General features: G+C 38.4%; 1 protein-coding gene across 3 annotated transcripts in view; it reads left to right on the top strand.

Annotated features, from left to right (window-relative positions):
- Positions 1 to 13,134, top strand: part of Gin1 (gypsy retrotransposon integrase 1) — an 18,321-nt gene extending 5,187 nt beyond the window's left edge. Inside the window, exons 2-8 of one of the 3 annotated variants that reach the window (XM_031368567.1) lie at positions 1,513 to 1,658; positions 3,350 to 3,543; positions 5,803 to 5,841; positions 7,405 to 7,596; positions 7,699 to 7,866; positions 8,609 to 8,891; positions 11,755 to 13,134. In XM_031368567.1, coding sequence (XP_031224427.1) covers positions 1,520 to 1,658; positions 3,350 to 3,543; positions 5,803 to 5,841; positions 7,405 to 7,596; positions 7,699 to 7,866; positions 8,609 to 8,891; positions 11,755 to 12,029 — 1,290 coding nt within the window. In that variant the 5' untranslated portion in view covers positions 1,513 to 1,519 and the 3' untranslated portion in view covers positions 12,030 to 13,134. Of the gene's footprint in view, positions 1 to 1,512; positions 1,659 to 3,349; positions 3,544 to 5,535; positions 5,842 to 7,404; positions 7,597 to 7,698; positions 7,867 to 8,608; positions 8,892 to 11,754 lie in introns of all 3 variants that reach the window. The other 2 variants (XM_031368566.1, XM_031368569.1) reach the window with 2 other exon arrangements.
- Positions 13,135 to 13,402: the final 268 nt, after the last annotated feature.

Here is a 13,402-nt window from a genome sequence, read left to right as displayed (position 1 = left end):
GGCCAGCCGCATGACCACCATAGTGTCATTCCAGAAGGCAGTGTGGATGGTTACATTGATGGCCAACCGCATGACCACCATAGTGTCATTCCAGAAGTCAGTGTGGATGGTTGATGGCCAGCCACATAACCACCATAGTGTCATTCCAGAAGTCAGTGTGGATGGTTGATGGCCAGTCACATAACCACCATAGTGTCATTCCAGAAGTCAGTGTGGATGGTTGATGGCCAGCCGCATGACCACCATAGTGTCATTCCAGAAGTCAGCCATATGACCAACACAGTGTCATTCCAGAAGGCAGTGTGGATGGTTACGTTGACGGTCAGCCACATAACCACCACAGTGTCATTCCAGAAGGCAGTGTGGATGGTTGATAGCCAGCCACATGACCACCACAGTGTCATTCCAGAAGTCAGTGTGGATGGTTACGTTCATGGCCAGCCACATAACCACCATAGTGTCATTCCAGAAGTCAGCCACATGACCAACACAGTGTCATTCCAGAAGTCACTGTGGATGGTTACGTTCATGGCCAGCCACATAACTACCAGGAGAGAAGGACCAGAAGGCAGTGTGGATGGTTACGTTGATAGCCAGTCACATAACCACCATAGTGTCATTCTTGCCATTGACAGTGTGAGAAAAAAATCTTTAGTATTGATAGTCCATGTTATTGATAGTGCATGATGGAAAGGGGCATTGTTTTCATTTTTGACACTTTTTGGGGTTTTTCTGTTTGTTTTGTTTGCTTGTTTGTTTGTTTTGTTTTTCGAGATAGGGTTTCTCTGTGTAGCCCTAGCTGTCCTGGAACTCACTCTGTAGACCAGGCTGGCCTCGAACTCAGAAATCTGCCTGCCTCTGCTTTCCAAGTGCCGGGTTTAAAGTCTTGTGCCACCACTGCCTCATTTTTGCCACTTTTGTTAAAGGAAAGCTAGGCTTATTTATTTTTATAGTTCAGAGTATATGGAATCTAGTTGCTGAACCACTATCATTTATCATTTAACCATTTATAATAAAACATCAAATGTGATTTGATTAGAGTTTTGTTTTTACTTTAAAGTAATATCAAATATCTTTAAAAGTAACATAAGATGGTTTCCCTCCTTAAATATTAATACCAAAACTCAGCCTCTGTGAATGATATTTCTTTTGATGCCAACAAGAGACTCCAAGCTAACTTCTGAAGTATGCTCACTTCCTTCTCCTTCCTAGTATGACAGAGGGGTTTGTTTTTTTTGTTTTTTGTTTTTTGTTTTTTTTTTTTTAGCATTTCTTATATCACACGAAGGAGACAAGATCATTTGTCGTGACAGATCTCAAAAGTAGCATTCAGATGCTTTAGTTTGTAGACATCACTCTTGTCCCTGTTCTGTTCTGCAATTATCTCTCTCACAGATAATATTCTGGGAATGCTCAATTCATGCATAAGCAGAAATGTGACTGAGGCCTGAACAGAAATAGCAACAGAATTAGCTTGTCATTTGAGTAACACCTTTAAATAATCTTCCCTAGGTTCAAGATGGTCCGTAGTGGGAAAAATGGCGACCTTCATCTCAAACAGATCGCATACTATAAGCGCACAGGGGAGTACCACCCAACAACACTGTCGAGTGAGAGAAGTGGCATAAGACGAGCAGCTAAGAAATTTGTCTTCAAAGGTGAGATCAGTGTCTGCATCTCAAGTTATAGTTCTTCTCCAGGTATTGTAGAATCCTTGCAAATTCTCTAGTAACTTGGTTATTGCTAAGTGGTTATCAGTTAAGTGGAATATTATCTCAAAAGTAATGTAAAACACAGTAAAACTAACTTAAGGCTGGTAAACATGAAGAAGACATATTAAGGGGCTGGAGAGATGGCTCAGCAGGTAAGAGCGTGTACTGATCAAGTCCAGTTTCCAGTGCTCTGGCTGGGCAGCTCACAGCCGCCACGTCTAACTCCAGCTTCTAGACTTAGTGTGTATCAACAGTCAACTGCTCATACGCACACACGTGCACACACACACACACATAAAATAAATCTAAAAAGAAAAGAAAATGACCTGTTAAATTATAGATCAAAAGGAATATCCATGAAAAGAATTACATGAATTAATTTCTCTCGCTTTTGCCACCTAATGTTTCTTACATGATGCACCTGCAGACACTAATGCCGCTGTGCTGAGGAAACTATTGGATGCTTCGTAAGGCAATAGTAACAGAGCTGACTAGTTTGCTTACTAAAATAAAAGGCTGGGAGAGTCTCCCTGTATCTGTAGCTGCGCTTACCCACTCCCCTCCCCTCACACTGTACCTTTAATTATTCTCAGGATTATATTTGTTTTCTTGCTTTGGTGCTCCATCAGTACATTAAATATTTGACAGGCAGTAGGGCAATTATGAAAGCTTTGCCTCCTTTCCAGCTGCTTCGATGGGGAAAGCAAAGTGAGCATGAGACAAGCAAAAGGCACAGTCAGCAGATACCGAGTGAATGCTGTTAATGGAAGTCTTAGCTGGAGATAAAGCATTGGGCTTTCCAGATCAGGGCAGAATATAAGGTTGTAAATTCTCAGGTCATAAATAAATTCCTGTTCATATATCCCTATGTAGATTCCTGTCAGTGGCTCTTATTAACAGTAGACAGACCTCTTACACTAAAGTGGACGTGTGTGCATTCATGTGAAAATGCTTATTGAATTTCTGTGGCGTGCCAATCATATCATAGGCCCTGGAGATATATTGAGTAAGATGGGGTTTCTGTTTATTAATCCCCGTAGTATCTTGATGTATTCTGAAGCCTGCATAGCTACCCCACATAAGCTGGGGAAATGGTTCTCCCTGTCCCCTGCCTGCTCCTCCACTTAGGTATCTTGAGAGGAGAGAACTGAGAACTGTGCCCCTTCCACTGTGCTATCCTACTTTACTCAGATCAGAAAAAGGAGAGGAAGGGTGTTGCTTACAAAAACAAAAACAAACAAAAAAACACAGAAAAGTTTGTACCAAGAGGCATCTCATCAATATGAACTCATTTTATAACCTAAGCCATTTTAATAGCTTTAGCTTCCACGAGTGTTTCCCTAGTCTGGGTACTTCCATAGAAAGGTTGGGTCATCTTCCCCTAGTTAGCACATGATTTGGTGAACAAGCTCACTCCATTTCTGTTGATGCCTACATAGCATCCAGTGATGATAGCAGCCAGTGGTGCTTCTGGATCTTCAGAATGCATGGAAATATTATTGAAAGTAAATACTCTGTTTTAAGGAAAGATTCTTATGAGAATAAATTTAAAAATCGTCACAGCTTTAAGTTAAGGCTATAATTGTCCTAACACTATAGACCTTTGAAATTTATATTTTTTATGTCATTCATTTCAGAGAAAAAGCTGTTTTATGTGGGAAAAGACAGAAAACAGAATCGTTTGGTAGTTGTTTCGGAAGAGGAGAAGAAGAAAGTGCTTAGAGAGTGCCACGAGAATGGCCCTGGTGTCCATCACGGCATCTCCAGAACTCTCACTCTAGTGGAATCCAGCTACTACTGGACGTCCGTGACCAATGACGTCAAGCAGTGGGTATGGCTGCCACACAGGGCTTAGGGATGTCTTATTGTCTTTCTGATAAATACAGAGGTCAGTGTTACTTAAGAGGTACTGCACATCTCACCTGTGGAATAAGTACGTTATAGATTATTTCTGAAATAAGAAAATATTTAAAGTAAAGGTAACTTTATTTCCCTTTATAATTACCTTAAATCAGTAGAGTATAAATTAAACTAAGAAAATACAATATTTTGACAGGTTTATTGAGAATTAGAGCTCTATTTTGCAGACAAAATTCAGGTGCAGTTGAAATTCTTTTGCTAACTCTTATACCCTTAGCACCATCATGAATGGTTTCTGTATATGATGAAAGTAAGCCTCTTTATAATAAATCAGTTTCAGTGCGAACTCGCTCCTTCTGTCCCTATTCTGTCTTAAGATAGAAAACTGTCAAATCAGCCAGGCCATGGAGGTGCACATCCTTAGTCCCATCCCTTGGAAGGCAGAGGCAGGTCCATCTCTGAGTTTGAAGCCAGTCTGGTTTCCCAAATAAGTTCTGGGGCCTCCAGGGCCACACAGATAAACCCTGACTTGAAAGAACACAACCAACAAACAACCAACCAAGAAAATGAAAGGAAGGAAGGAAGAAAGGAAGGTGTCAAATCTAAATAACAGGAACTTAAGCCCTAACTGTAAGCATTCTTAGTGTCCCTGTACAGCATACAGTAAAGTAGCCATCAAGTGGTTACAATTTGAGAAAAGATGTCCTTTTAAAACCATGCTTTTTATTGCTGGGGAATACATTTAAGCTGGAAAGTGAGATGGTTAGGCATCAGATGATGACTATCCATGCTTCTGTGCCTTAACACCATCTGTCTGTCAGCTACCCTGTTACCATTAAACAAATGACTGATCGCAATGAGGATGTTTTGTGGTTTTTTTTCTACATTTTTTTCTTAGAAGTTGGTTTGAAAATACTTTCCTGACTGAAATTCTGGAAATGTTTTAAAAATAGTACCATCTATAATTTAGTCAGTCGGCAGTGGTTCTCAACTTCCCGATGCTGTGACCCTTATAGTTCCTCATGGTGTAGTGACCTCAACTATAAAATTACTTCATTTCTACTTCCTAACTGTAATGGTGCTACTGTTTTAAATCATATTGTAGCTCTCTGTTATGCTGGAAATTTGACATGTAACCCCAAAGGGGTCTCAACCCACAAGTTGAGAGACACTGGCGTTAAATGAAGGTTCATGATACCTATGTTTTCCCTAGGTAATACAAAGGTTTCTGGAATCTTTAAGATTTTTTGATTAAAATTGTGGTTCAGCAAATATTAGTGAAATAAATGAGTTAATAAACTGTAGGATAAAAATTGTAGGAAGAAATATCATTTGTGTGTATAATTTATTACATAGTTCCATGGTGGCTTAAAATTATGGAAAAGGGGGATATTGCATGATAGTCCATTAGAGGTTAGTTTTTCCTTTTATATTCTTCCTTTTTTTTTTTTCTTTAAGATCTTATGACCCAACTTGATTTTTTTTTTTTGTCATTGTTGCATGGACTCTGTGACTATGGCAGCTTTGCAGCAACTGCTGTCTAAGGCTACGTACTACGGAAATGTGCCACCACAGCTAGTTGTAGAAAGTTTTTTGTCAACTAAAGATAAAATAATAGAAGACTTGCTTACAATCCTGATTCAGTATATATTTGTCTATGAAGCAGAATTACATTTCACTTGAGTAAGACCCCCCCCCCACCCCCGAGACAGGCGTTCAGTCCTGGAGGCAGGGGGCAGTCCCATGCTACTGCTGTTTGGACTTCACACAGCTGCTCGCACTGATGTCCGCCTGACGTTCCAAATAAAAGGTATCATTTTATGGGCCGTTCTCAGGCCAGAGAATTTCTGAGACACAAAGTACCTGTTGACCATGTTAGGATTCTGCTTTATAAAACTGGTTTCTATTATAGTGAATATTATAACACTTATGTGTATTTTCCTTATTGTGTGCCTCTCTGTAGGTATATGCTTGTCAGCATTGCCAAGTAGCAAAAAACACAGTTATCGTAGCAGCTCAGCAGCACCTTCCCATGATGGGAAACCCGTGGAGTGTAGTTACTGTTGATCTGATGGGACCTTTCCATACAAGCAACAGAAGTCATGTGTATGCTATAATCATGACAGATTGGTTCACAAAATGGGTTATGATTTTGCCTTTATGTGATGTTTCAGCATCAGAAATTTCTAAAGCTATTATCAATATATTTTTCCTATATGGACCTCCTCAGAAAATAATAATGGACCAAAGAGATGAATTCATTGAACAGGTAGGAAAAAGTACTCACATTCGGGAGCATGTATCAGTCTGTCAGTGTCTAGCACACAGTCCTTTGTGCTTTATAGGGTGGTTAGTACATTGAAGCAAATTGCTGTAGATATGGAGGTATGTAATGTATTCTACTAGATTTTGTTGTAAACCTGTCTTTTGATGTCTTTAAACTAAAATCAGATGATCAAATCAAATAATACTTAGCTTAAGAACAACCCAAAATAAAAATATAATAAAATTATGTTAACAAGAGTGAAATAATTGAACATATTTATATCATGTTAAAATATTAAGAATAATTTTATATGTACATATTATATAGTTACATAGATAGCTGTGATAATATGTATACTAACTAAATGTATATGGATGTATACATATGTATACATACTAATATGTATACAAACTAAAAGCCTTTACTAATGTTGCAGATTAATCCTAGCATACTAAGTTATTCAGTAGTCATGCGTGGTATGTGAAGTACAGGAGAAGAATGGAAGACAGCATGCAGAAGTAGATGCCTCACTCATTCTTTCATTTCAACAGTTAATTAAATTTATGAATATAAGATCTAAATTTCACCAAGCTACTCATAGAGGTCACGTGACTTAAGAGTCTTATAGCCTCCTGCATAAGAATGGTGAGGAGTCGTGCTCAGGTGCAAGTGATACAGAATTCCTTTCCCTTTCCCAAGGTCAAGATTGAAATAGAAGTTTTGTACTCAGGTAAAAGAAAAGGTTAGCAGGAAAGCTGAGCATCCGTGGGACCCAGGCTCCACACTCCTCTTCCCCCATCTTTGGAGTGGAACAGTCAGCCTTGTGCTGACAGTGTGGCCGCCAGAGCCAAGTCATCATATTTATATTGCAGTTAACAAGAGAGGACAGGGACAAAAAAAGCTAGTGCTTGCAGAGTTTGTACAGCAGTTTTAACTTAAATCTTTTTCTGCTATAGCTTTCATGTGACCACGTCTACCCTCTGAGAGTTTTGGGAAATGTATGTTTGGTTGGAGACTGTGTGTGTGTGTGTGTGTGTGTGTGTGTGTGTGTGTACATACATACATATTCACATATGCTTTTCTTTCATAAACCTTTTTAATTATTCTGAGTTATTTGTATAAAATATTCTTTTCACAGAGCAACTTATTAGTGGAAGGTTAACTAAATTGAATAACAACATAACAACAACTGGGAGCATGAAGGCGGGGAAATAGTTGTTTTACATTATTTACTTACAGTGTGAATTACTAAGTTTGTCCTTCCATGTCTTTGTATATATACTGGGTAAGGTGCATAGACTACCCAAGCTTCGTTAGTAAGCTTCTGTCTTTTAAATGAAATTAGTAATACATCATAAAATTGTCCTGGCATGTAATGACAATAATGTAAGACAAAACTAATATGTGGATCAGACTCAGTTTGTAGGGATTTACCCAAATGGGTATGTATTTTATCTAAATGCTTGTGGGCAATGGAAGACAAAATTCAGGTTTCTTGAAATTTTTTTATGCCAGAGGGAAAGTACGAACTTTTAGCAGTCAGTTTTCTTTTTCATATTTTTTTAGATCAATGTTGAGCTATATAGATTATTTGGTGCAAAAGAGATTGTAATTTCTCATACTTCTGGAAGTGTTAATCCAGCTGAAAGTACACCTAGCACAATCAAAACATTCCTCTTGAAACACTGTGCCGAGCACCCGACCAACTGGGATGAGCACCTGCCAGCGCTTTCCTTTGCCTTCAATGTGACTCACTTGGTATGCGCCTTTTTATTATTAATTGCTTATCCTGAATTCCAGGAATATGAAAGGGTTTGGGGGTTGATTCTATTACAAGTTTTCTGTTTTTCTTAAAAATAGGAGCCTACTAAAAACACACCATATTTCCAAATGTTCAATCGGAATCCTTGCGTGTCGGAGTGTCGTCCTGAAGAAGCAGGTGGAGACATGAGTGTGTTTGCCAGAATCGTAGCTGCGGTCAGAGAGGCTGACGGGGTGTTGGAGAACAAGGCACCAGCAGCGGGCCAGGTGATTCTATCTACTAGGAAAGTTCCCTTTGTGAAGCCCTACTAAAGAGGAATTATGTTTAAAATCTCAGCATGTGGGCATGTTCACATATGTGGCCACATTGTACCCTTAACCAAAAAAAAAAAAAAAAAAGAGGTGGGGGAGTTTTTATTATGCACATGCTCAGGGGTAAGCAAGTGTGTGGAGATGAGTAATGGACATGTTATATTTTCCTTATATTTTGAGCCAAGGTCACTGGCTGACACTGGAACGCACTGACGCAGCTGGACCAGCTGACTGGAGAGCACCCGGATGCTCCAAGTCCACCCCTTTCCACCTTCTTTCCCCCAGTTGCAGGGATTGCTGACATGTGCTGCTTTGTGCAGGGCATGCTGGGAATCTAACCCAGGTCCTCATGTGTCTCAGGCACTTACCACTGAACATGTTCCCCAAAACCTAAACAGTGTGTTCATAAACTATGAAATTCTGAGAGACTTAGAGGAAATTCATGAATTGGGGAGACTGGGTAGACCTGGTTTCTAACCTGTTAGAATTTTTGTTGGCAGAATTTTGTACTCAGTACTTTTATTAGTCGAAGTACTCTGATTCACTTGGCCTGCTCTATGTACCTTCTGTGATACTGACTTTAAAGTGTTTTTAAACTAGGATTGCATCCTTCATTTTAGTAAATATCACTGCCATAATCTACTCAGGGTGTGCCTTTACAGTTAAGGCCTGGCCTAATTATTCTTGGCATTTACAGATGGAGAACAACAATTCGGATGAACCAAGTAAAAGCAAAGTTGTTAAGAAGAAAGCAAAGCAGTTAAATCCCTTTCATTTGAAAGTGGGTCATGAGGTTTTAAGACAGAGGAAGAACTGGTGGAAGGATGGCCGCTTCCAGTCTGAGTGGGTTGGGCCCTGTGTCATCGACTACATTACAGAAAGCGGATGTGCTGTCCTCAGAGATAACACGGGAAGCAGACTCAAACGACCTATCAAAATGTCCCACCTCAGGCCCTATGTGAGAGAGTACAGTGAGCAGGGTAAGTGGCTGCCACCACTCTAGTGCTTCAGTTTCAAGTTTCCAAGCAAACTTCCTTCCTTCCTTGGTTAGAGTCCGCTCCATCTAAGTTCTAGAAAACATGATCGCTTTAGTTCTTTCCAGGAGTCTGATCAGAATGGACTTTCACAAACTCATTTTTCTTTTTACTTTTTTTGCTGAAAATAGTTTTTTCTACATTATATTTTGATTATCTTTTTTCACACAATATATTCTGATTACCTTTTCCCCTTCTCTGACTACCTCAGGCCCTCCCCACTTCCCCACCCGCCCTTATCCACTCTTTTTCTTTCTCTCTCATTAGGAAACAAGCATATAAAATTGATTGATGAGTGATTGATAGTGTTATATAATATGAAAGTAAACTGCAGGATTTTTTTTTGACTTCTGTTGTATTTTCATAACTGCTATGGAAAATGCTGAACCTGTTCCACATAAGGAACAATTCCATCTTCAATTTTGCATACTATTCTCTTACCTGCTGCCCCATTTTTGTGTGGAAAAACAGCAGCTCAGATCATTACTACCAAAGACAAGCATGTTGTCCAGAATCTAGTTGTGAGATAACTAAGGGAACTCTAAAAGTGTTTCCCGTTAATGTTCCTTCATAAAGTCTTAAGTCATGGGTTAAGGTGGAGGACGGAGAATGCTCAGAATGCTATAGAACTGCGCCATTCCATTCTGTTTATAGACCCCGACTATGCCAGAGAGCATCCTTATCTACTCTGCTCGGTACTTCAGCACTGCTATTATAAGCCTTAGACTGTTCTAATTCTGAACATGTGGGTACCTCCTGGTAAGGAAAGTATATTCATTTCTTTGTGTCATCTCACTTCAGAGCTGTTTACAGGCCCTCCCTTCTTCAAATAGGGAAAAGGGATTGTATGAGTTCTTTAATTTCACAAAGATCTCCTTCTCAGGCCTTCATCTTCAGAATACACTTCCTTCTAACATGTTAACCTACAGTCATACAAGATTTGCCTACAGAGTGTTGCAGTGCCAGGGCCTGCTGCGGCAATCTTCTAGTTTTCTCTTATCAAAGACATTTAGAAAGGAAATCAAATTATTTTCCTTCTGAGTATTTCAGAAACAAGTTGAGAACACTAGATTAAAGTTTCTGGAAATTTTTCTTTTAATAATACAAGACAATTGTAGTGTTGCTATTATAGTATGAACGTAGACATTTAAAATTGATAGATGGATATATTTTAAAATTTCCTGCCGGGCGGTGGTGGCACACACCTTTAATCTCAGCACTTGGGAGGCAGAGGCAGGTGGATTTCTGAGTTCGAGGCCAGCCTGGTCTACAGAGTGAGTTCCAGGACAGCCAGGGCTACACAGAGAAACCCTGTCTCGAAAAAAAAGAGAAAAAAAAAAAAGAAAAATTTCCTATCAACCATGCTACAAACTAGTTCTTCGGTCATACTTAATCCTTTGTATGTGTATGTGTATTTTATTGGCAAATATACAAAGTAAATAAAAATGGCCTTTTCCATCTTTTCCTGCAGCATCATGCATTTTCCTAAAAGCCTTTAATTTACCTCAGCAGCTGACTTTGAATAATCCACAAAGTGAATTTAATCAAAACAGTGTCTTTAACCATCAAACATTTTTTTATTTGACTTGAGTCTAAATATCCAATATCCAAAAGGAGCTCAAGTAGCTGTTTATATCTGTCATATTACTCTTTACTACTGTTGATGTCTTGGCTGTAGTAGAGTCACAGTCTAAAACAGATGGACTTACACTGCCAAGTTCCTGTCATCTGTTTCTGGAATAGAATACTGTGCTAACACATTCAGAAGTACTAGGTTAGCATGATTTGTCAGTGCTATTTTAAGCAGACCTGCTTGCTGTTCTGTCTAATTTGACGTTGAGCACTCTAAGCTACTTATTTTTTGTTTTGTTTTGGTTTTTTTGGTTTTTTGTTTTGTTTTGTTTTTTTCTAAGCTACTTATTTTGATAAGACTTTCAGAACTATACTAGTATCCCGTTGTAATCATAATCTCTTGTAAAAGGGTAAGGGTGTTGCTGTCCATCTGACATGTTCTGGCTTTAAATTTGTTTGCTTTGTTTGCTTTGTTGCTTCGGGCTCGTTCTCTCCGTCACAATTAAAACCCCACTTACAAAGTAATTTTTATTATGCTAGCTTTATATTGCTATCATGACAATTTACAGCAGAGTTAGTGCTTCAAGCAGCACTCATTTATTACCATAAATTTAGGGACTTTAGGAACTTCTATGTGACTATTATCAGGCTAAAAGTAAGTCATTGACAGAGTCATGTTTCTAGAATTCCAGAAGAGAAGAGAATGGAATTAGAAATATATAGTGTAGCAATTCAGTTGGCTAAAAAGAGCCGTATTAGCTTACACAGAACGGCACTGTAGAAGCATAATAAGCATATCATCAAAATCAGAATTATAGTTCTGTAATTTTGTTTTAACCTGTCCTGCTGCTGCCCCTGTCTCGTATAGATAATGTACACCACTGAGGAAAGGGGAAGCTTTGTTTCAATATATTTAGTGTTCCTACATTCTTTAAATGTGAACTATTGTGTGGGGGGTATGTGTACATAATTTTGTTCACTTTTTGTGTATGTTTATGTTTAATGGATAAGAGGTTGGGTTTTGGGGGAATGCAGGGTAGGAGATCTGTCTGCTTCTGCCTCCCAAGTGCTAGGGTTCAAGATGTATACTACAATGCTCACTTTGATCAGAGAGCTTTTTAGGTTAATATCTAGGACTTATTTTTACTGCTTTAAGTTTTGTTCCTCACTTAATGTTTAAGTTTAAAATTCTGTTTCCTTTCAATTCTAAAATGAACTGTTGATCTTTCTCTTTCAGACAGTCTTTATCTCTTGCAAGGTTCAATAGTGGCAGATCACGACTACATTGGATTTTCTGAAATCCCAGTTGGAACATACCAGGCAAATATTCTGGTAGAAGATGCAACTATTGGGATAGCTGATAATGAATTATTGATATCAAGCAAGGATCATGAACTCTTAGAATATAGAAATTCCAAAATGTCTGCATTGGTAGAGGACCACAGTTCTCTTGAGAAACAGACTTTTACTCTCCTAGATTCTTCACATCAAGTTCTTGAGTACTTAAGTTAGTGAATACCAAAACTAATTTAAAATGCTTGCATAGAATGTATATATTTCTAGTTTGTAAGTATTTTATCTATTAAAATAGGTTGTATAGAAGAGAGATCTTGGTACTGTGTTAATAACTAAGTTCTGAAAGCTTATTTTAAACCTTCCTAAAGTTGTTACATGTTTGAATACAAATAAATATATGTAACAGAAGTATATAATGTGTAGAATTCAGAAATTTCTCAGAGAATATACAAAATACATTGTTAGGAAATAAATTCTAGTAGAGAAGTCTCAAACCTTTTTCTATATTGGTACTGCATTTTCTCTTCTAATTTTTCAGCAATATATTCCCCTTTTAAATAAATTTAAACTAATTATAATTTAGTTAATAAATGTTGAGTGAACAGTAACATAAATGAAATGAAACTTTATCTGTGACATTAGAACTTTTTAAATTTGTATTTGTGTGTGTGTTTATGTGTGTGCATGCATGCACACAAATGTGTGTGTTTCTGAGTGTGGCTTTGTACATGTGAGTACAGTGAATGTAAACGCTAGGCGTGGGTGTCAGATCCACTGAAGCTGAAGTTCCGGTGATTGGGCACCAGCCAGGTTGATTACTGGGAACCACACTGGGTTCCACTGCACCAGCAGAACACACTCCAGCTTAAGGACCAGTGACTGTCAGGGAAAGAAAGAAGTCTCTGACCTCATATCACAAACCAAAGAGACATTGCAGATAGAATTGGTGGTTATAGTAGCCTTAGCTTGCTCCTCTCCACAGAGCAGAGTTCAGGAAGGGAGCCTACTGCCGTGCCTACATGGTCGATAAAAGTGATTGTCTGTTTGTCATCTCAATGAAGTCACTGTCTTCTAAGTTTCTTTTTGTGATCATCTGACTTGAAATTGGCCTATTTTACTTGTTCTATTTAAGGAGGCCAATTAGCTTTCAGAGTCATTTCTGAGTGGCAAATTCTGAACAGCTAAAAATAAAGTTTTCCTTTCCTAAGTAATTTCTCATCAGATTTTTGTTGTGTGTGTGAATCATATCAGGCTAGATTATTATTCTTGCAAATTATCCCCAAATCTTAGTGGCTTAGAACAATAAAGCTTTATTTCCTGGCCACCTGTGTGTCCTTTTTGATCATCAGTGACTGACTGCAGTTTCATCTCAAAAATGTCGAGTGATGGGGCTAACTTAGTTCCTGAGATGGCAAAGGGATGGTAACATACTGAACTGAGCACTGGATCAGAGGGACTCACCCAAACATTGTGCACACCACTACACAGGTTAAATGTCATGTTTTGCTTATGGGTATAGAATTTTATTTTGTTTTGTAATTAATGGTGATCATTTATAGTGTGAATATTTAAAAATCCACTGAAGTTTA

The sequence above is a fragment of the Mastomys coucha genome, unplaced genomic scaffold (assembly GCF_008632895.1).
Source record: "Mastomys coucha isolate ucsf_1 unplaced genomic scaffold, UCSF_Mcou_1 pScaffold14, whole genome shotgun sequence".
Classification (NCBI taxonomy): Eukaryota; Metazoa; Chordata; class Mammalia; order Rodentia; family Muridae; genus Mastomys; species Mastomys coucha.
The sequence above is the reverse complement of the archived record's forward strand: the minus strand, read 5'-3'. Positions and strand labels throughout refer to the sequence as shown.